We start from the raw sequence: 22,577 nt of genomic DNA on the forward strand, positions 1-22,577 counted from the left end.
CAATTATTCCCTCTCCCCGTGTTATATAATTATATCTTATTAGTGTGAAATATTGCTCTTTTAAATAGAGGACCTATGAATTAAAATTAATTCAAACAAAGTATAACAAAATGACATTTTAGTACAAAGTTTATATGTTTCTACTACTAATATCTTACAATTCATTTATTTGTTTCAAAATTACAGAATATAAAATAAATTAAAAGAAATTTGCAAATGTTAAAAACAAATAAATAAAAAAGGCATGTCTTTAGTGTTACAAGAGTCAAATTTTGAATGATAACATCATAATTTCGTACAGAGATATTTATTACTTCTAAATACGATACAAAATAATTAAGATACAAAAAATAAATTTTATACAATAATAGTTGTTTTTTTTTTTACCATAGATTTGCAAAATGAAATGTTTATTTTGATAACATCTGGAGAATATTTTATGTGTATGAGAAGACAAAAGGAATAACCAAATGTAGTTATTATATTTTTTTCCTTTAATCAAAATAACCTATAGATTTCAAGACCAAATGCTATTAAGTATGAATAATGAAAACAATTTTTAAATAGTATGCTAAATGTACTTATCAATGGATATGTTTAATATGAATTTCACTTCTACATGCATAATCTTAAAATTATATTTTATAAAATAAATTTAAGAATTTTAACTAAATTACTAAACTTTCTTTTCTAAATAACCAAATTTTTATTTTCAAATCAATGATTAATTTTATGCAATTTTAAGTGTAAACTGAAAAGCATTTTTAATATTTAAGATGAAAATTGTGAAACATTCAAGAAATTTGCAAATGTTAAAAACAAATAAATAAAAAAGGCATTTCTTTAGTGTTACAAGAGCCAAATCTTGAATGATAACATCATAATTTCGTATAGAGATATTTATTACTTCTAAATAAGATACAAAATAATTAAGATACCAAAAATAAATGTTATACAATAATAGTTTTTTTTTTTTTTTACCATATATTTGCAAAATGAATTGTTTATTTTGATAACATCTGGAGAATATTTTATGTGTATGAGAAGGCAAAAGGAATAACCAAATGTAGTTATTATATTTTTTTCCTTTAATCAAAATAACCTATAGATTTCTAACTCTTCTGGTAAATCTCTAACAATACATCCCAATTGGAAGAAACTCTTTTCAATAAAGAAATACCAAGAATTGAATTAAAATTTTAAGCATTTTATAACTTTAATCTTAGTTCTTAATCATTTAATCAATTATTCTAAAATAAATAAAAATAAAAGCGAAGGTTGAGAAAATAAATAAATTAAACGAATTTCTTAAAAAATTCAAACAACTGAAGTTTTTTTCACTGTTTTACTTAAAGGAGTGAAGAACTTTATCTTATAATTATAAAAAGATCTTTTGAAATACTGCAATCAAATTATATGCTACTGTATTATACGTACAGATTGTACATTTAATTTATAATTTCAAATATCATATTGATTTTCAAGACCAAATGCTATTAAGTATGAATAATGAAAACAATTTTTAAATAGTATGCTAAATGTACTTATCAATGGATATGTTTAATATGAATTTCACTTCTACATGCATAATCTTAAAATTATATTTTATAAAATAAATTTAAGAATTTTAACTAAATTACTAAACTTTCTTTTCTAAATAACCAAATTTTTATTTTCAAATCAATGATTAATTTTATGCAATTTTAAGTGTAAACTGAAAAGCATTTTTAATATTTAAGATGAAAATTGTGAAACATTCATGAACATTTCAAATTGCATTTTTTATTATAATATTTTATTATAATTTTAATATTATTAAAATAATATTATTATATAATTTTATAATAATATTACTAAATAATATTATGATATATTATAATATTTAAAAAAAAAAAACTTTTAAATTTTCAAATATAAATATTATAGTCAAGGTTTTTATGATTTTACCAGCCAGATTCAAGTGGGTTTTTTCATAATTGCATTTTATTATTAACCTAATCAACTCTAAATATTAAGTTTATAATAGAATAAAATATAAACTACATACATAGAAGTATTTATCTCTCCATTACTTTTATTTTCTGTGCTTTAAATTTTTTAATCAACTTTATTAAAAACTCCTATTAGAAATTATGAATTATGTCCCAAGGTATTCTCACAAAAAATGGAAATACTAATTCACAATACTATTGAAACTACTGTTATAACATAATACATTATATATTTTAAGAATTACAATTCAAGGAAATGGGAAACTTATTTATTCATAAAAATACATTTGAATACTATTTTCTGATCCTGTGAGTCTTATTACATATTGTTTCAAATGATACTTTTATATGTTAGAACCTTTTAACTGGTGAAATATATGTTCTAGAATTCTTGTTCTGATCTTTTCCTTGTTATTGAAATGCTGGAGCTTATTCTAGAAGATCTCTTTTATTGTACATAAAAAATAAAAATACATTGAGAAAGTAATGCAATGCCATATTGCATAAATACATTTTTTATGTTAAAAATTTACTTTGGAAATTGATGTTTTTCATTTAAATTAAATTATTTCTTCTCTTTAACATTTAGTAGTTTTTTATAATTCCAAAACAGAATAGGTAACTTCAGAGATATTTGAATTCTATTACTGCCTTTAAAAATATTGCTAAGTTATCAATGTAAATGACATTGATAATAAAATGTATTAATAGTTATAGTCATTAATGGCTTAATCACTAGTCAAATTAATTGTATTTATTCTTGCAGCAAGGCTTACTGTAAGAATATCAAGAATTAAAGAAAACTATGAAAAACTAAATTTATTTTGAAAAAGACCAATTTTTGAACCCTTAAAAAAGAAAGCCAAAGCCCTTGAAAAAAAAACTTAGTGGGTTAGTTTTTCTGAAAAAAAAAAAAAAAATAGCATTTTTACAACCCTGTTTGTAGGTATGAGTTCCCTCCCCCATTTCAATAGCTTCAAAGTAGGCTTCCTATTTTGCTTAGAACTTACTATAATATCATCGATTTAAAGAGAAAAACTAGTTATTGTTGCTACTTATTGTTACTATTTTAGTTTTGAATGGATTAATTTTTTTAAAAAAGGAAGAAAATATAATATCTAAAATTACTTAAAACTTTCATCCATTTAGCTTTTCAATGAGGAACACTTTTTTACACTTTGTATTATTGTTAATTTTATGCTTTAGTTCAGCAAAATTGACTTCTTTTAATAAATAATAATTCATTTAGCTGTTTTAAAAAAAAAAAATTGTGAATAATTTTATTTTCTTACCTAATTATGTAATAATTTTTTTTAGAAAATTTAGATGGTATTGGACAGTGGCGAAAGGAACAGTTTCAATTATTTCAAGAAAAGCAAAAGCAAAAATTTTCAAAGCCTTTAGAGAAATCAGCCATGATTTGTTCGGGAGAATCACAGCCTATGAATCAACGTAAAGGCATTTTTTTTTTCTTCTAATGTACATGTGACATACCAATGATTTTAACATTACATTAGTTGTGTATAAAATTCTTCCTATCTGAACTTTCGTCATGTCTGAGGCATTCATACTCATAAACACACTTAATATGGAATTATAATTCTCGAAAAATATATAAATCTATATAATTATTTTCATTATTTTATTTGCTTTTTTAATTTTAGTTTTTCTATCTGTAAAAGTATATTTTATCATAGTATATCTCTCCTACAAATCACTAAGTTGTAGTTATAGTTAATTTACGTTGCACTAGAGCTGCACAATGGGCTATTGGCGACGGTCTGGGAAACACCCCTGAGGATGATCCGAAGACATGCCATCACAATTTTGATCCTCTGCAGAGGGGATGGCACCCTCGCTTCGGTTGCCCGACGGCCTGCAAGTGAGGTTCAGCTCTTTACGGTAGAACAGTTTAACGAGGACCAATACCGCACATCCTCGGTCACTACGCAGACTGATCCAAGTGGTCACCCACTCGCACACTGACCGTAGGCAGTGATGCTTGACTTCGGTGATCTGCTGGGAACCGTGTCTTAANAAGCTCTTGGAAAAAAAAAAAAAAATCTGTGGGTTGGTTTTTCTGGGGGGGGAGCAGCATTTTTACAACCCTGTTTGTAGGTATGAGTTCCCTCCCCCATTTCAATAGCTTTAAAGTAGGCTTCCTATTTTGCTTAGGACTTACTATAATATCATAGATTTAAAGAGAAAAACTAGTTATTGTTGCTACTTATTGTTTCTATTTTATTTTTAAATGGATTAATTTTTTTTTAAAAAAAGGAAATGTAATTAAAAATAAAATTAATATCTAAAATTACTTGTTGTTGTTGTTGTTGCTAATTTACGTCGCACTAGAGCTGCACAATGGGCTACTGGCGACGGTCTGGGAAACATCCCGGAGGATGATCCGAAGACATGCCATCACAATTTTGATCCTCTGCGGAGGAGATGGCACCCCCGCTTCGGTAGCCCGACGACCCTAAAATTACTTAAAACCTTCATTCATTTAGCTTTTCAATGAGGAACATTTTTTTACACTTTGTATTATTGTTAATTTTATGCTTTAGTTCAGCAAAATTAACTTCTTTTAATAATTTTGTGAATAATTTTATTTTCTTATCTAATTATGTTATAAATTTTTTTAGAAGATTTAGATGGTATTAAACAGTGGCGAAAGGAACAGTTTCAGTTATTTCAAGAAAAGCAAAAATTTCCAAAGCCGTGGGAGAAATCAGCCATGGTTCGTTCAGGAGATTCACAGCCTATGAGTCAACATAAAGGCATTTACCGTTTTATTTTCTTTCTCTTTTTTTTGTACGTGTGACATACCAATGATTTCAACATCACTTTAGCTTTGTATAAAAATCTTTATATCTGAATCTTCATCATGTCTGAGGCATTCATACTCATAAACACACTTAATATGGAATTATGATTCTCAAAAAATATATAAATCTATATAATTTTTTTTCATTATTTTATTTGCTTTTTTAACTTTAGTTTTCCTATCTGTAAAAGTATATTTTATCATAGTATATCTCTCTTACAAATCACTAAGACTTTTATTTTTGTGAATGTTGATTTTAATATATAATTTCAAAACTAAAAAAGATTTAGAAAATAAAGCCTCATAATGTTATTTTGTGCTTTTATAGGATACTTGGATGCTACTGAGTTACAGTCTATTGAAAATTCAAATACCACTGTCGATTCTTCAGTTACTGGCCACATATTGCGTTGCTTTAATGATTCTACCGAAAATAGTCCGGCTGTCTCCAAAACTAATATTGAGGTAAATTTTATGTCATACAACATAAAAACAGCCTTAACGTTCGATATATTGCACCTTATTTAGAATTGTCTAGTTATTGTTTTAAATTATAATGTATCTTATCAATATTAAGAATGTTTCAATTTTTTTTATTAAAGAAATCAGTGAAAAAACCAAACCATGAAGCTTCAAAAGCTATTGATCCAAACTGTGACCTCCCTTGTGTACCTTCTAAGAAACCAGTTCGACCATTTTTAAGAAAAAAGTCTGGTTTGAATAGATATTACAAACCTAAATCTTCTAAACAAGTTAAAACAACTGATAATAACTCCTCTGAACAGCAGGTTTGATTTTTTTATTACTTATATTATCCCTATCACTACTTGAATATCATTTTATTGTTTTTTTCACTTTGCAACTTCAGATTTGTTATCATTGTTTCATTATTGCACTTCTAAATTGAAATTAAGCATATGATTAGAATATTTAGATAGCTAATTATTTGTATTCCTTTTGATATTCTCCAGTATGGTATAGATTTTTTGTTTTTATTGAAAAAAAATGAGATTGTCCCCAAGGATTTTAAAAAGGGACTTGATAGAAGTTTCTAATTCAATTTAAAAATTTTGAAATTTATGCTTTTTTTACTGATGCATTTAGTTTAACTAGTTTCATGAAATGGGTTAAAATGTAAAATTAGTGCATGCATTTTTTTATGATACATAAGTTTAATGGGATTTTTAGTGTGAAGTGATAGAAAATTTGACTATTCTTATTCACTTTATCAGTACAGTGCCCGCCGTTTATTGAAATCAATTTCGTTTTATGCTCTTTTGATTTTATTAAGCGGCTGATTTTATTAAGAGGCGATTCGACATTTGAAAAAAAAGTTTTTTTTTTAACGATATATTCTAAATGTACACACTTTAAAAGCTGAAATAATGACCACATTAATGCTTTATTTTAACTAATTTAATTATTTTAATGAAGTAAAACCCTACATAAGATTAAATTTACAAAAGTTTTGCAAAAAAAACGATCAATGATTGCTTGAGTTGCAGTATTTAAAGTTAACTTTTCAACATTTGAGAGTTTATAGAAGTTTTTATAGTTTTCGATATTCCTCCTCTTTGTTCTAAAGCTTGCTGCAATACATTATGTGCTTTTCTGACTTCCATTGAAGATGGCACTGATGAGTTTATTTCATCTTCTGAGTCTGATTCCTCCATTTCTTGATGGAAAATAACTTTGCTATTTTTGATGTCTGTAACAATTTCAGAATCAGATTTTTCTCCTGATTTTTGCAGGTTATTGTCAATAGCTACGTAACGTGAAAAATTCTCGTCCATTTCATTTTCTTCCTTGCTGATCACTTCTTTGAAACAGTTATGAGCCCCATCTCCATTGAAGCTTCACGTTGACTACATTTATGAAGCTTATCATAGTTTTGCAACACTTCGAATTTATCTTTAAGACTCAAATCCTTCCTTTTCGGCATGCTGATAAAATTTAGCACCAAACGAACTTAAAAATGATATGTGCTCTAACTATAATTTACTCAAATGGCCTCGCCTAAATAATATGGAACATGCGCACAGACAGTTTTTGGAAATCTATTCATGTTCTCTGTTAAGATAGATAACAAAAGAAACTTCTCTCCCTTCTATGGTTCATTCAATAAAAANTTTTTGTTATTTTAGGATATAAAACATATTTTTCAAACTTTAGTGAACGTAGAACAAGTATTGCATTGCTTTATATTTTTTAAATGACTCATGATAATTTTAAAGAGCAAAACATTTTTTTAATTCAATATTTTACTTTATTTAAGGCATTTTTTGTGTAATTTTTGCATTTTTAAGGGCATCTTTTGCCCTTTTTAAGGGCATTTTTTGCACTTTTTAAGGGCATTAGTTGAGATTTTTTAGGTCATCAAAATCCGGGCTCAATTTATTAGTGTTTTCCAAATTCTTGATTTGTTGGATAACTTTATATCCAGATTTTTTAAGAACTTCTAAAATCCGTTTCTGTTAAGAATCAAAAAATGTATCTAAAATTGAAATCCTTTATATGACAAAGAATAGGATTGCCTGTAATCTTATTAAATATAAAAATGTCATGAATATATTTTACATCATTTGAAGAATTAAGTTTAAAAGTAAGGTTTTAAAAAAACTGACAATGAAATTAGTGATTTTGTATGTATGTATATCATGTTACATCATTTTGTATTGATCGGTGTATTTCCTCCAAAATGCTCAGATTTCAAACAATATTTTACATATATTTTATAACTCTCAAAATTTGTAAATGAGAAATATTCAGAATGGTGTTCATCTCTAAAGATCTAGTTTAAAAAAGGTATTGAAATTATTAAAATGTTGAATAATAATATTTCTTTAGAAATATTTAAAATTATTGTTAGTAGTTATTTTAAGTTGACTTTGTTTAGTAAATATGTAGATGTGTGATAAAACTAAGTTTTAAGTTTGATAAAATATTTGAAATTTTATGGTACATATTAGTATTATGACTTGTGTTTTTATTACTTCAGGCTTGAGATTTTACCAGAAATCTACAATTCCCCCCCTTTTTTTTTTATCAATATTCCGTAATTTTCTTAAGTTTTTTTTTTTTTTAAAAAAAATTTGGTTAATTTTCAAAAAGTGTTAAAAAAATAACTACATTCTCAAAAATCTTCCATTATGAACTTTTTAATATCTATAAATTGATGAAGTTTGAGCTCAGGGTAATTAGGACTTTTTAATGTTGCTGAATTAGAGGTATTTAATTCACTTATTATATTTTAATAAATTTTGTAAATCAAAATAGTTTTTTTAATCCTTAAACACATTTTCTTTCTTTAAAAAAAAATATATTTCTTTTTCTTTGCCATCTCATTCTTATGACCTGTTTCCTTTATACTGTAAATCTAGAATAACTGGAACTGGTGTGCATTATGATCTGTGTGTAATTTTTGTTTTCAGGAAACCCTATTTGTACGGTCTAGCCAAAATAGAAACGCAGAACAATGTCTTTCTAACTTTATGTCCTCTCAGAGAAACACCAAGGAACCTTCTCACAGAAATTACGTCCACTTTAAAGAACAAGAATCTACTACTTGGAACAAAAACACTCATTCTGATATCAATGAACCTGAGCGGTTCGGTGAATGCCACACTAATGTGGATGATCAAATTAACTTAAATAGGATTGAGAGAGACAAAATTCCTAGCAACTTTAAAAAGCCTGATCATGCAATTTCAAATATAGGTGATAATTTAAACCCTGATGTGCAGCATGTTAATAAGGTAAAGGAGCAATCTTCCTTTCCATTAAAAAGTGCTAGTGAGATTCCAGGAAGAGATGCAGAAAATGCCGAATTCAACCATGTGGTTGACAGTAATACTGGCTGTGATGATTTAAACCAGGTAACTTTTCTCTAGTGTATGATTTTGGTTAATCATCGGCATGATTTATTTGACTTAATCACTTGATTACTTGAATCACTTGATTTTTTTAAAATCATTATTTTTGGTCAAATGACTTTTTATAATAAAAATTAAAATTATTGATTGAAGTCAAAAATATTTTTTATTTAGGGTAATTTTTAACTATATTATTAAGATTATGATTTTTTAAAAATCTATTTTCACCAATATTCAAGGTTTTTATGCAGGCGAAAAATTATGGAGATTAATGTGTGTAATTTAAGTTAAAAATGAACTAAAAATAAATAATGGAAAAGACAAAATGTGAAATTAAGGGATAACTAAGTCAGTGTTTTCACTACAGCGCGAGAACGCGAGAATCTCGCATATTTTTTTCTTTTCTCGCATTGAAAGATGATTACCGTGAGAAATTCGCGCATTCTATAAATCAATTTCAAAATTCGCCAATTTCTCGCATTTTGGAAAAAGCTTCGAATTACGCCATTTAGAATAAAATCCGTTTCACTTTTCTTCCTGGATCTATCATTATTTTCAACATCTGCACCATTATCTAGCTTCCCTATTTACCAGTATTGTTCAGAACCTTTTCGAACAACAGAACACAACCACGGAACGCCTTTCAGAACACATTTCTCTGCAAGAAGAACACATTTCTCTGTTTACCATAGGTAAGGTTTCTTCATGTAAGATGTTCAAATTCTTTATGCACTTATGTAAGATGGACAAATACCTTGTAAAGGCGAAATCTTCTATGATGATGCACCAAAAATATTCAATGCTTTAAAAAATAGAAGACGTTAAAAATGCATTATAATTAAAGAAATGATTCTTTTTCAAGAGTTTATGTGTTTTTTTAGTTTTTAGAAATCTCACTTAACTTTCTGAAATCTCACCCTGTTTTTGAGAAAGGGTGAGAAATTCTCACCCATTTTTTTTTCTATGATGAAATCACTGTAAGTAACTCTTAAATTGTATCTTTCCTTTAGCTGCATGTAAAATAATTTATTAAACATATTTCTATCATACTAATTCAGTTTTATATTTATGTAACTACAAATACTTTTAAAACTTATTAAACTTGGATTATATATATATAAATGATGAATAAAAACTTGTTCTGACAAGAGTAGTTAAGATTGATTGATTTTTTAATCTTTTCTGATCGAAATTAATTTATTCTTTATCTGCTATCTAACTAACAATAGGATCTTTTTCTTTATAAATACGTAAAAACATAATGCTTGAAGAAAAAAGAAACTGTGATTTAATTTTCTGTAATAATTGTAGAATTGTTTTAAGCATTTTAGTTAAAAATATTAATTACTCTAGTTATATATGTTATTAAGCGTTATTAATGTATTTTATTAGAAATTTTATTGTTATATGTGAAAATATAAATTTGATTATAGTTTTAAATAAAAAGAAATAATAATTTTTAAAAAAAAATCAGATTTTTTTTTAAAAATAAAATCATGATTTTTGTCAACTTTAGATTTTGGTTGTTTCAAAGAAAAAACTGCATTTCAATTTTAAAAAAGTCTGTCCAGGCCGAATTTACTACAGTTTAGCGGTACCTTCACAAATTCAACTTTAGGAAAAACGGTAGTTTCACAAATTCAACATTAGGAAAAATGGTAGTTTCACAAAATAATTTTTCTTGGAATTTTATTTTTGTATCCCTTAAGAAACGACAAATTCATATTTTTGTGTGGATTTTTTAATATAATTTTTAAATTTTCACAAATTATGTCGAAATTTTCACAAAATAGGTACCTCTCAGAAGAACCTAGACAGACCCCTGGATATAATTTCTGTGTAAAATTGCTGATAAACAAAGTGTTAATATATAATTTTGCTATAACTATTGCATTTCTATATAAACTATACTTGAAGAAATTTTTTCAGAAATTAACAAAAAAAAGTAAGTTTTTCATAGAAAAATTTTAATTATTTCTTTTTATCTTTTTTGAATAATTTCTGTATGCAGTTATTTTCTAGCAGTGTAATGATGATTCTGTATCAAAATTGAAATTTCTAATTTAATGATTTGTCTTCACAATTATTTAATCTTATTTTTTTTTCTCCCGTTCTTTTTTTAATTGTGAAAATTAGAACTATTATTTTGACTGTTCTAAATTCGTTTTGGAAAGAATACATGGGATTTACTTGAGCAATTATATTTAAGATTGGTTGGATTATACTATTGCTCAAAAATGATAACACTACGTGTCATTTCATGTGTGGTAATGGAAAAAGGTATGTACTGGCTGGCATTTACTTAACTCCGGCTACAAATTTCGTTTTCACGTGTGCTCTGGATTTATTTTGATCTTGTAACTTTTTACATAATATCAGTATTATGTTTTTATTTACATGACTTTTGACTTCATAGAAATTATAACAAAATTGTGTGAATTGTAAATAGTATTTCCTTTGCACAATTTTTATGATTAAAAGAAATATTTATTTAGTGCCTTAAAATTTGCCATGCTATATTATTTGCCATGCCATATTATGCCTTAAAATTTGGTCGATAAAGGAGGTTCTGCTGTAAATAACTAATTTTTAAGCATTTTTTTTTTTTTTTTTAACCTTGATTTTGTTAATTTTATTTCTAGAGTCAAGAAAGCCTTGCTGAGTTTGAAACGTTAGAGAAACGTGTTCAGGAAAGTTCATTTAATAGTGATTCTTCTCTTGTGCAGCGTGTTGTGAAAGGAGAGCGTCTTGTGAGTAAAATATTCTTTTAATTCTTCTAATTCTTAAGTATTTTCTTTTTAACCCTTCCCTGTCGGATTTGTTTTTCGAATTTCCGATCCAAAAAAGGCTTTTTTTTATAGCTGAAAATTAATATATATCCTTTCCTAAATTCGAAAATGTAGAATATTTTTGTTAGCAAGCAGTTTTTTGCTTGACCTATTCGTGGGGAAATATGTGATATCCGGTCCACTGATCTCCAGTTTTCCCAGCAATGCATCCCAAGTTTTATCTTAAAAAAATACACTGTGATAATATATTTATTAATTCTACTGTTTTAAGATGTTTAAGATAAATATTTGCATAAATTTATTATTAGAATCAGGTAAAAAATATTTTGGAAAACCTTTTCTTAATAATTTTCCAAACAAAATAGTTTTCCAACCTTATACATTATAACTATTTTGACATGCAATGGTAACACTAATGAAAGCGAAATTACAGAAAGTACAAAATTACTTTGATTTCAAATCAAGGCTAGAAATCTCACTGTGAAAATTGTGAACAAAATAGGGCTCTTAGCAATGCTCAGAAATACGAAAATAATTGCAGGATTTAAAGAGACGTGTAAGTAGCAACCAATTTGATTTCAACGATGCAATTTTTCTCTTTATCTCATGGCATGCAGCGCTGACCATACAAACACAAAAATGCTGAACCTATGAGATGCAATTCTGATAAAGAAGGAGTTAACAAAGTTTGGAATTATTTTTGCAGAATAAAAGAATTCTATAAATTGTCACAGTGTTCATCACTATTTCAAATCCATTCTAGTCCTATTTTTGTTGTCTACTCAATTTTGTTTTTGACTCATATATTTAAAGACACGTTACAAAATGTGTTAAAAGAAAAAAATAACTTTTCTATTTCAGCTATATTTAAATTATAACCTTTTTTCCAAGTGTATAGACAATATACGATAAAGTGTCTTGTTGAATGAGTTATAACCATTCCCGTTCTAATTAATGTTTAGATTTAATTTTCTGAATTAATTTGTATTGTTAATGTAATCTAAACTGAATGATGTTGATTTTGTTACCTAAATTCATATAATTGTTTTTTCTTTTCTTTTTCAGGTATCCAATAAACCTGACAACGCTGGATTGTAAGTTTTTGACTGTATAATATAATTGGCATATGCATATATTTATTTATGTATATTTAAAGTTTTTAAATTAATTAGCAACATTTGTCATAATTTCATATTAAGTTTTATCTGCAAAAGTTGATCACTCTCACTCAATTTTCTTTAACTTATTTATACAAAGTAAATATATTAAAATTGTTTTATTTTTTATTTATTTATTTTTGTTTCTAATTGACTGAAATTTTCAATTGTCAAGCGCTTAAATTTTTGTTTTAAGCCCTTCATTTGAATGAGATTTATTTTGTGAACACAATTATAATGCAAAGTATTGTTTTTTTTTTTTAAAATTTTAATTATTTTACTTAACTACAATATGCATACCAAACAAAATAGATAGTAATAAATATTTGCATAATATTGGCTTTCTATTGTATGATAGATACCTTGTCCTAGACTTCGTCTGTTGTAAAATTTTCTCATCATCTACTCTGACAAAGTCTATTCTTATTTTATTATCGGAGTAATTATGAAAGAGATTTCCTCTTTTGAAGGGCATATAAAAATGTGTTTCAAACACCATTGGTTTTTCTGAGTCTGCTTTATTTCAAGCTCTTTGTTTTTAGTTATTAATTCCAAAGTTATTATTGAATCCATAATGGTCTTAATTTAAATTTCAATTCTTTTCATTATAAAACAAGTTTTTTTTTATTTTGAAATTAATGTTTTATTTATTTTGTTTTCGAAATACCTAATTTAAATAATATAATATTTAATTTCTAAATAATGAAAACTTTTTTTTTTGTTGATAATATACTATAAAACACGTAGTTAATTATTAAAAAAAAACACATCTATTCCCAAATTTTAAAACACAATGGGACATCCACACTAAGACCTAAGGTTCTTTTAACTTTCTTACTCTTGGAATTGATTGCGGAGCTTGATATGGAAACTGCTAAATGTCTCTTTTAAATGCCGAGTTAATGTTTTTCATAATTATTGCTCGGATTTATGATTTTCCTCCTTTTTATCACTTCCAATTTTTTTTTTAAACAATTATCTATTTTTGTTATTTGAAATTTTTTGTTGAAAATAAAATATTTAGTTGAAAAATAACCACATTGTCATAAATTTATGTTCTCATATTTTTAAACATGCTTAAAAATTAATCAAATACAGCTTTAAATCCATGGATTGATAAAGATTGAGGTCAAGTGCAGGCTAATCAGATTTTTCATTTGGTTATTAGAGGGTCATTCACTAATTGTTTTTCTTAAAGTTTATGTTCAAAAAGTTATGTTGTCAGTCAAACTGTAGTCAGTTTTGCAACCTGAGTCTTTTAACGTATATATCTATAGTTTTATTTTTATATAGTAGTATAATCTAAATTAATTAGAACTTTCTTTTAAAATTTTATTATTCTGAGATTATTTGAAAATTTTTTAATTGATACATCTTGTAACCTATCGATCAATTAGTAATATAACAATCTTTATATTGAACGTTTAAATAATTTACTGTAAAATATTATTAGTAATAGTTTTCTGAATTGTTTTTCAAACACACTTTTTATATTCTAAATTTTTGTATTTCACATCATGTTTTTGCTTTTTTTTCTTTTCTAAAAATTTGCTTCTTCCTGTGCGCATATTTTTTTTCTCATGCCGTTTAATTGTTTATATTAAAATTAAATAAATGCACATCCTCTCAAATAACAAGGAACTTTTTAAATTCTCTGAGGTAGTGCATGAAATTAGGAATCCTCTATTTAAATGATCATGTTTTGTATTCTTATATACTGGGATTGCAAAAAAGAATTCCATTTTTGTTGGCGATAAAATTCTTTTCCTAAGGACTATTTTTAATTACAGTATCTAATGTCGTTTTCATATAAAATAATTTAGTTCTACTAAATTTAATTCGATACGAAGAATAATCTATTACTCATTTCATTTGGGTCAACTTTATATTGGTATGATTTAATAAACTAAGTTTTTTCAGCCCATTTTGATAACATTTTATTCACAGTGAGAGAAAAATATTAAGTTATTATTCATTATGCATCATATTATTTGTTTCTAATTATAAGATTTTGCCTATTTTAATAAGATTTTATTTATTTTTAGACAGCAGCAACATTCAGATACAAGTCCTTTTAAATCACTATTCAACAATATTAATGTCTCAAAATTTCGAGGTTTAGCTCTTGCAAGAAGAAAGCTATCAGAAAGTAAGGGGAACATCAAGGAGCAAATGGAAAGTGGTGATGCTGCAAGAAAGCAAGTGGAAAACAATGAAGTTCAAGAAAAGAAAAAAGAAAATATTAATGCTATAATATCTGATAATATACGAAGAATAGATAATTTGCAAAAAGAAGTAACGTCTAAGCATGAAGATATTTTAGATAATGAAAATTTTGATAATGAAAGATGTAGCACTCCAGTTAATGTACCCCCAGAGTTAAGTTATCCTTTATGTGCAAACGTAAATGTTGATAACAAACATGGGGAAAATCAACAGGATCTAAAACTTAAAACAAAAGGTATTGATAAAGTTTTTTTTAATTATTATTTATTTATAAATGTACTTGTTTAAAGTTTGAAATACTTGCATTTTTCAGAAGCTACTGATCTGTTGAGAGACTCTTTCCAACTTGTTGAAAAAGAGGTTTGTTTTCTTTATTATTTAAAGAATTTTTTATAAGAATGCTATCTGTCATCATTCTTTCTAAATAATTGAAAGAATTTGGAAAATTTGCATGTAAATATGAACAAAAACTTTCTTTAACAGTTGTTTTAATAATTAAATGTTATTTATAAACTCTACCAAAATTGCTCCTTTTGATTAAGGTTATGAAAATGAATTTTTCAATGTATTATGTTTGATAATTAGCCGATAATTAATATGGTTATAAAATATGCAATATTGAAATTTATTACAATATTTTGAGAGTATGAAAGTGAACACAATGTATTATCTATTTCTTCTTTCGTAGCTTTTGTTTTAAAAATCTAAATATTGGTTTATCAAATTTTCTGCCTGGCATACTTATTTTATTATTTATTTAAAAGAAAACAAATAATGAAGGAAATGTATGCAAAGTTTTATTAATGTCTAATCATAATTTAAAATCTTATATTGGTTAGTTCTAGGTATTTTCTTTTCCTTATAAAAACATACTTATTTTTGTTTGAAAAAGTTCTTCACCCAATTTTTTTCGTTCAGGATGGCCTCTGACCTGAATGACCTGGAAAACCTGGAATTCGCAGAGAATTTGTTAATACCACTAGAAATCATGGTTAATTTCCAAGAAATTTACCCTTAGCTCCAGATATCAACAATTAGCTAAATTGTTTGTCATATTCAATAAATTATACGACATCACTGTATTTATGTAATTTTATTGCATATGTTTCAAATTAACATAAGGCACTTTTATGTAACTAATTATGACTTTTAATGATTAGACTGTGGCACTTCCTTGTCATCAACTCTATTTTAATAAATGATTCCATTTTAGTTTTAAAATAATCTAAATCATATTAGAATAAATCCTATCTATCTAAATGAAATATTTATGAAAATATTAGGTATGAAATAATAAACAATTTTATTTTGAAATACTAACATTCTTAATGTAAATGCCAAATGTAATCATATATACACGCCGAGTGTTCCGTGAAAACCACCCTTCGAATGTATTTTTAGTATCCTTTTTAAAAATAAAAAAGCATATGTATGGGATCGCAAATTAATATTTAATCGAGCGAAAAACAATAATTTAGTAACTATTATTGATATCTGACAAATTGCAGAAGTTTGTTTTTTCTTGATTGCATAATTTGCAACTCACAATGTGCATATTTTCTTGTTTACATTTTAGATTAAGATTCTAAAATGCATATTACAGGCAGTCTTTACGGAACACCCTATATTTGCATACAGTCTGCATTCTTTACTATGGCGCTAATCCCCATTACTGTGACCCTTCCATTTGAAGGTCTGGCAAGCTGTAAATTTCAATTATGGTTACCAAGTTTAGTTTTTCTTTCTCCTTTTTTTTTCTTTTGCTAGAAAATCGCTGAAAACTAGTGTTGAGCATTTTCGTATTTTCCAAACCGAAGGATTCTATTGAAAATTAGCTACTTAATAGCAAGCAAAAGTTTCAGAGAAATAAGTAAAACCAACACACATTGCTCCACATTAAACATTATAATAAAGGAAGAGTTTAGTGAGCCATCTTCTTGTATCTATTTTTGGTTGGATGACAAAGGCTGTTATATGGAGCACTGACTGTATTATTTATTTTTATTTATGTGTGTGTTTGTGCACATATATCATGAACTTAATTAATATGCTCCAAATTAGAATCTCTAAATTATTAACTTTACTTGTCAATCTTTTAATTTTGTGAAATGCTTTTTCTGTTTAAATTTAGATAAAGGAAGCATGATGCAGAACAAGAGTATGTTAGGGGAAACTGAAATTATTTATGCAATACAAATTTAATGTAATGAAATACCGTTAAATTTACGGAAATTTTATTGTAAATAAATATTTTGCTAAGCTCTTTATTGTAGAATTGTTAAACTTAACGGTGTTTATTATTATTTTTAAAAAAAAATTACGTATGGGATCATTCAAATTTACTTACTTTGAATTTAATTTTGAATTTTACCTCTTTGAATTGAATTATAAAGAAACTGAAATTATTTATGCAATACAAATTTAATGTAACGAAATACCGTTAAATTTAAGGAAATTTTATTGTAAATCTTATATTTTGCTAAGCTCTTTATTGTAGAATTGTTAAACTTAACGGTGTTTATTATTATTTTTTAAAAAATTACGATCATTCAAATTTACTTACTTTGAATTTAATTTTGAATTTTACCTCTTTGAATTTAATTATAAAGAATCCGTTGTAATTTCCTTGTTCCAAATTTAAAATTAAGATTTTGAAGAGTTTCTATATACTTTAATCACTATTTGAGTACCTGGATAAATAACATAAGCAACCAAAATGTTAAGAGTTCACAACTATGGTATGGCATGTTTTAGTAAAATTTTTGATACTTTATTTTCAATCTTAATAAATATAATACTGTTCATTTATACCCAATATATATCATGTTTGTTCTTGCTGTTGTCTCTGGAAAACTGCTTATTGGAAATTTAATTAATAAGAGTGACAACAGGTAATCTCTATTTGAAAATAACCTTACAAATTGGCCAATTCAAATATAATCATGTCATAGTCATTCAACTTCTTTTTAATATAAAAGTGACTTAAATTTCAGCACTTTGATTCATTTCTTTAACAAATATTGTATTAAAACACTCATAGGAAACGTATTTCATGTTTTAGGATGCTTTATGTGATAAACATAATTCTGATAACCTTCAACAAAATGAAATTAAAGAAATAATGAAACAAAAAATTGTTCAGTTGGAGAATGAGATTGCGATCTACAAGGAATATAATGCTCAATTAGAAAAAAGGTGTAAGGAAAGAGATGAGGTAAATATTTCTTTATTAAGCATGCTTGTAAGTTTTAATAACTATTTGCTCTGTTTACCTAGTTTAGGACTTAAATTTGTTGGATCCTTTTTCCAACTACAGTAGAGTCCCGATTATCCGAGTTAATATGGAACACGACTAACTCGTATAACCGAAAACTTGGTTAAAGCGAAGAGTATAAAAAAGGAAAGAAAAAGAGTAGGTATAAATGCAGATGTGATTGTGTTCCGGATTTTTCGCTAACCTCGATCCGAAAGTTTCCGGAAATCTAAAGTCCAGAAGTTTCAAGGAATTGTCGATCACATTTATATATAAAAATTCTTGTATATTTTATTAAAAAATATTAGAACTAGAATTTATACTTGACATCTCTTACATTTGTAAATATTTTTCTGGTAAAATAATAAATGTGATTAGAGATAAAAGNTAAAGTAGCAATTTAAAAAAAAAAAAAAAAAAAAAAAAAATATAAGTTTTTTTATTTTAGAATGAATTCTGATAATGGAACACTGCTAATTTATTGATATTACTAAGTTTATTAATAAAAAAAATGGAACGATAATGCTTAAATAAACATTATTACATTTGCCATTAACATGTCTAAATACATGTGCGGCCCTTCGTTAGCCAACCTGCTGTGCAAGTGGCCCTTCACTCAAAAAGGTTGTGCACCCCTAGTTTAGAATATCATGTTTTGAAAATTTCAATGATTTAAATTTATAAAGATATTAATTTTTTGAATGATTTTACTCAAGAGAGTTTCAGGATTTTTGAGTTAGACTCACAATTACCCCCTGTAAATGTAATATATTTAAAAACTACAAAATTTATACGAGTACATCACATAAAATTCATATTATTATTAAAAAGCTTACTTAAAAACACTTAAAGAGCATACTTTACGACAATGAAAGAGTTTTTACTTAAAAAGGTCCTTAATCGTTTTTTTGTTTTACATTACTTTAGCGCTTCTCTGCAGCAATGTTTTGCCTTTTTTTGGGGGGGGGAGATAACAGGAAGGCTGGTGGTGGCCTCTTGTTCTATATATTCAATAGCACTTTCAATAGCTTTCAGTTCATTTATATGAGAGATTTTTATATGTTGATTTTCATTATCACTGTCTCCATCATTTGTGCTAGATTCATTTTCATTATTGACGATATTAACAATCATTTCATCGGTTGTCAGCTTGTTTTCCTGAGTGTTTGGAAGATGTAATTCAGAATTTTTGTCAGCGGTAGTTTTGAAAATAAAAAGAAAAGAACCAAAAAAAAATATTTGAAATATTTGATAACTCAGTAAAAGTGGATAATCGGGACTCTACTGTACTTTAAAATTTATTCAAAATCATAGTCAATCTGAAAAAATAATCCAGGATAATTGTAGCAATAAAAGTCATTTTAAGGGACTGCTCACTTCAATGTTAACATTATTTCTTTCTGTGATACATTGACATTCACTGTCCCACCTATTAAGTTTTGAGGTACATAAATATTTAACAATTGTAGCAATTGTACAATTGTAGCAATTTAACAGTTGTATTATAATATCTAGATATTAAGGGATAGAATAAGTACTTTTTACAATTCTATGAATTTAAAATATAATTACAGAATGCTTTAAAAAAACTCTTATAAACATTCAAAAACTTTAGGTAGGCTTTAAATATTCTAGAAAGGCTGAAATTTTTAAGGGATCTTATTTCCCTATATATTTCCTAAGTTTATGAACCGACCACTCAATTTGATTAACTTGCTTAAAATTTGAAACCGAATCTTTATTTTTTCACATACAAGCGAAATTGGTTCTTCTCTACTTTAGTGATAACTATGATAATCTCAATATCGTATATTCTTACACTCTTTTCTATTTCAAACCACTATCCTTGTTAAAATACTTATCTTTCTTCTTTTTTTTGTAATATGGTCTATGTTTATAAGCTGTATATGTATATAAGCTGTTAATATGGTCTATGCTTTGAGTTAGTGACTTATGCCGAATTGTAGCTGTACATTTAAAACATGAGTGTCAACCACATTGAAATCGGTCACAGGAAATATCTCTTGATGGAGAATTGCACTTACCTATATAAATATGTATATTTTTTAGGTTTATATATCCTAATGTGCATCGTAGTTATTATGAATATGCAATTATGAACTTTTAGTAGACTATTCTTTGACTATTCAATAATAGACTATTTATTCTTTGTATTCAGGTCACATTTTCTTCTATTTAATCTGATAACATTGAACCAATTGTCTAATTGTATTAATTGAATTAATAAATTCTAGTAAATGTTTATTTTTCTATTTTATTATTAATAGTAAATGTATTTGGCTTTAAATAAAGGTTTCAAGAAAATTGAATAAAGAATATAATGACATAGAAAAGTATAAAACTGAGCAGATGAAAAAAGTTGATGAAGAAGTTGAAAAAGCAAGGCAACAAATGAAGTAATTTGTCAATATTATCATTGTTAATTTGTGTATGCAGTATGTTAATTAGTTGCATTTTAAGTCTTTTGCCAGTTAGTTCCCAATTTTTTGATAGACTTGTCAAATATTTATGTTAATTTCAGAATTTTTCAAAAAGAATTAAAAATATCTCATATTTACTATAAATTTGTATGTTTGTAAGTATTTTCTAAAAAAGTAATTTTTCAAGGAAAAAATCTGTATAAGGATAGCATATAACTTAGTTGTGTGTTTGAGTATTAATCATACAAGTAGCTACTTTATCTATAATTTTCCTTCAGTTATTTATGCTACACAATTAGGCTATATCTTCTTGACATGTTAGCATCTTTTTTTCTTTAACTACTCGCAACATAATATTTTTGTGAAGCATGTAAATTTGACATTTACTATCACAATATGGTACTGAATTTAGAATGTGAGTTCAAATTTCCTTTAACTATTTACACTGTAATCTTCTATTTTTCAATATATTACTTTTATTCCAACTGCTAACATTTTAAGCCTTATTAAAATTCAACTTATAGCTTTATTTTACTTTTTAAGCTTCTCCTTTATTTTCTTTATATAAATTAAGGAGGATATTTTACTAAATTTGATATATTTAAAATTGAATTGAAATTTGATATATTAAAAATTAGTTATACATGTCAAAAAAATTCTAATCATCAAACGTAATTGATTAGATACTATTAAATATTTTACATGATTCCTAATGAAACACTTTAATGGAAGGCAATTTTAATGACTATAATTTTGTTGTAACTCAGTAGTACCTTGACGTTCTGCAATATTTTTCTAAAAATTAAGTTGCATGTGATGCATTTCGCTGTAACATATGACTAATAACTTTATTTTTCTCGTTAAGTTTAGCAGACCGAAAAAATAAACTTACAAAATATTGCATTTTATTCACATGTTAATATGTTCCTTCCAAATTTGAATTTTAATGTAGATTAGAATTTTTTCATTTTGAAACAAGATTTCTGAAGTATTGTGTATTTTTAGAGCAGTGATTTTCACATTGAATTAAAAATATTTAGAGTGTTGAAAAAAAAGGAATCTGTTTTATACATTTGTGTTATACTTAATTAAATAGTGTAACATTTTCGTTTCATTAAATATTTTTGATTTTCTTAGAAAATTTTCTTTTTTATTATTTATCCTCCTCCACTACTCTAGTGTGATTTCGATCAACATTTAGGTAGGAAAATAGTCATATTTTTACGAGTTATGTATTTATATGTATTGGTAAAAATAGCTATTGCATAATTCTACAGCATTGCTTTCTCTCTTTGCTAAAAAATATTTTATCTCTTCTGATGCAGCACGCAGGACAAACTTTTTATCAGAATATTTAAAGTTGTAAGATTTTTAAGTATATTGTAATTTGTAACGTAACTTAAAGTAACAGTGTCCAGTTAGTTCATCTAATTTTTATTGTCAAATTTAATTTAAGTATTCCTCAAAGATTCTCATTTATAAAACTAAGATTTGCTGAAATTTTTTAGGAGAGAAAGGGAAAGTTTTCAACGATTGAAAAAATCACAGAAAGAAAATTTCTCTCGTAAGGAGCGTGAAGAATTGTCAGCTTTGCGGAAAGAAGTATGTTTTATCCAATATTGAAATTTGTTGTACCTTTTTTTCTAATTGCAATTACAGTTCAATAGTTTTGATTTTTTAAAAAAGAATTGTTTACACCCTATGCCAAACTATTGGTTTTCTGTAATTTAAATGGATTTTAGTTCCAGCATCAACAGAAAGCATTTAAAAACTATGGATGTCACTTATAAAAAATTGAATAATTATTATTTGACACATCAAAGCATTTTCTATTTAAAGCTCATGTGCCTAAGGAAAACCTGAGAAACTCAGGAAATTTAAAAAATTCAGGAAATACTCAAAGGAAAAAAAAAAAAACTTTAAGCTTTCCACTCAGAAAAAAATTTAAACCTAGAAAAATTTAATTGAATTTATATATATATATATATATGTATATATATATAATCCACGATCCATCTACTACA

At 26.1% G+C, this 22,577-nt stretch overlaps 1 protein-coding gene across 5 annotated transcripts in view; it reads left to right on the top strand.

Moving 5' to 3' along the window:
* LOC107436836 (centromere protein J) overlaps window positions 1-22,577 on the top strand; it is a 46,528-nt gene that overhangs the window by 2,188 nt on the left and 21,763 nt on the right. For 2 of the 5 annotated variants that reach the window (XM_043047411.1, XM_043047414.2), the window contains 11 exons: window positions 3,309-3,443; window positions 5,144-5,280; window positions 5,418-5,603; window positions 8,247-8,690; window positions 11,330-11,437; window positions 12,542-12,570; window positions 14,679-15,094; window positions 15,173-15,219; window positions 17,921-18,073; window positions 20,426-20,529; window positions 22,062-22,155. In XM_043047411.1, coding sequence (XP_042903345.1) covers window positions 3,309-3,443; window positions 5,144-5,280; window positions 5,418-5,603; window positions 8,247-8,690; window positions 11,330-11,437; window positions 12,542-12,570; window positions 14,679-15,094; window positions 15,173-15,219; window positions 17,921-18,073; window positions 20,426-20,529; window positions 22,062-22,155 — 1,853 coding nt within the window. Of the gene's footprint in view, window positions 1-3,308; window positions 3,444-4,633; window positions 4,769-5,143; window positions 5,281-5,417; window positions 5,604-8,246; window positions 8,691-11,329; window positions 11,438-12,541; window positions 12,571-14,678; window positions 15,095-15,172; window positions 15,220-17,920; window positions 18,074-20,425; window positions 20,530-22,061; window positions 22,156-22,577 lie in introns of all 5 variants that reach the window. The other 3 variants (XM_043047412.1, XM_043047415.1, XM_043047413.1) reach the window with 3 other exon arrangements.

Source organism: Parasteatoda tepidariorum, chromosome 3 (assembly GCF_043381705.1).
Source record: "Parasteatoda tepidariorum isolate YZ-2023 chromosome 3, CAS_Ptep_4.0, whole genome shotgun sequence".
Taxonomy (NCBI): Eukaryota; Metazoa; Arthropoda; class Arachnida; order Araneae; family Theridiidae; genus Parasteatoda; species Parasteatoda tepidariorum.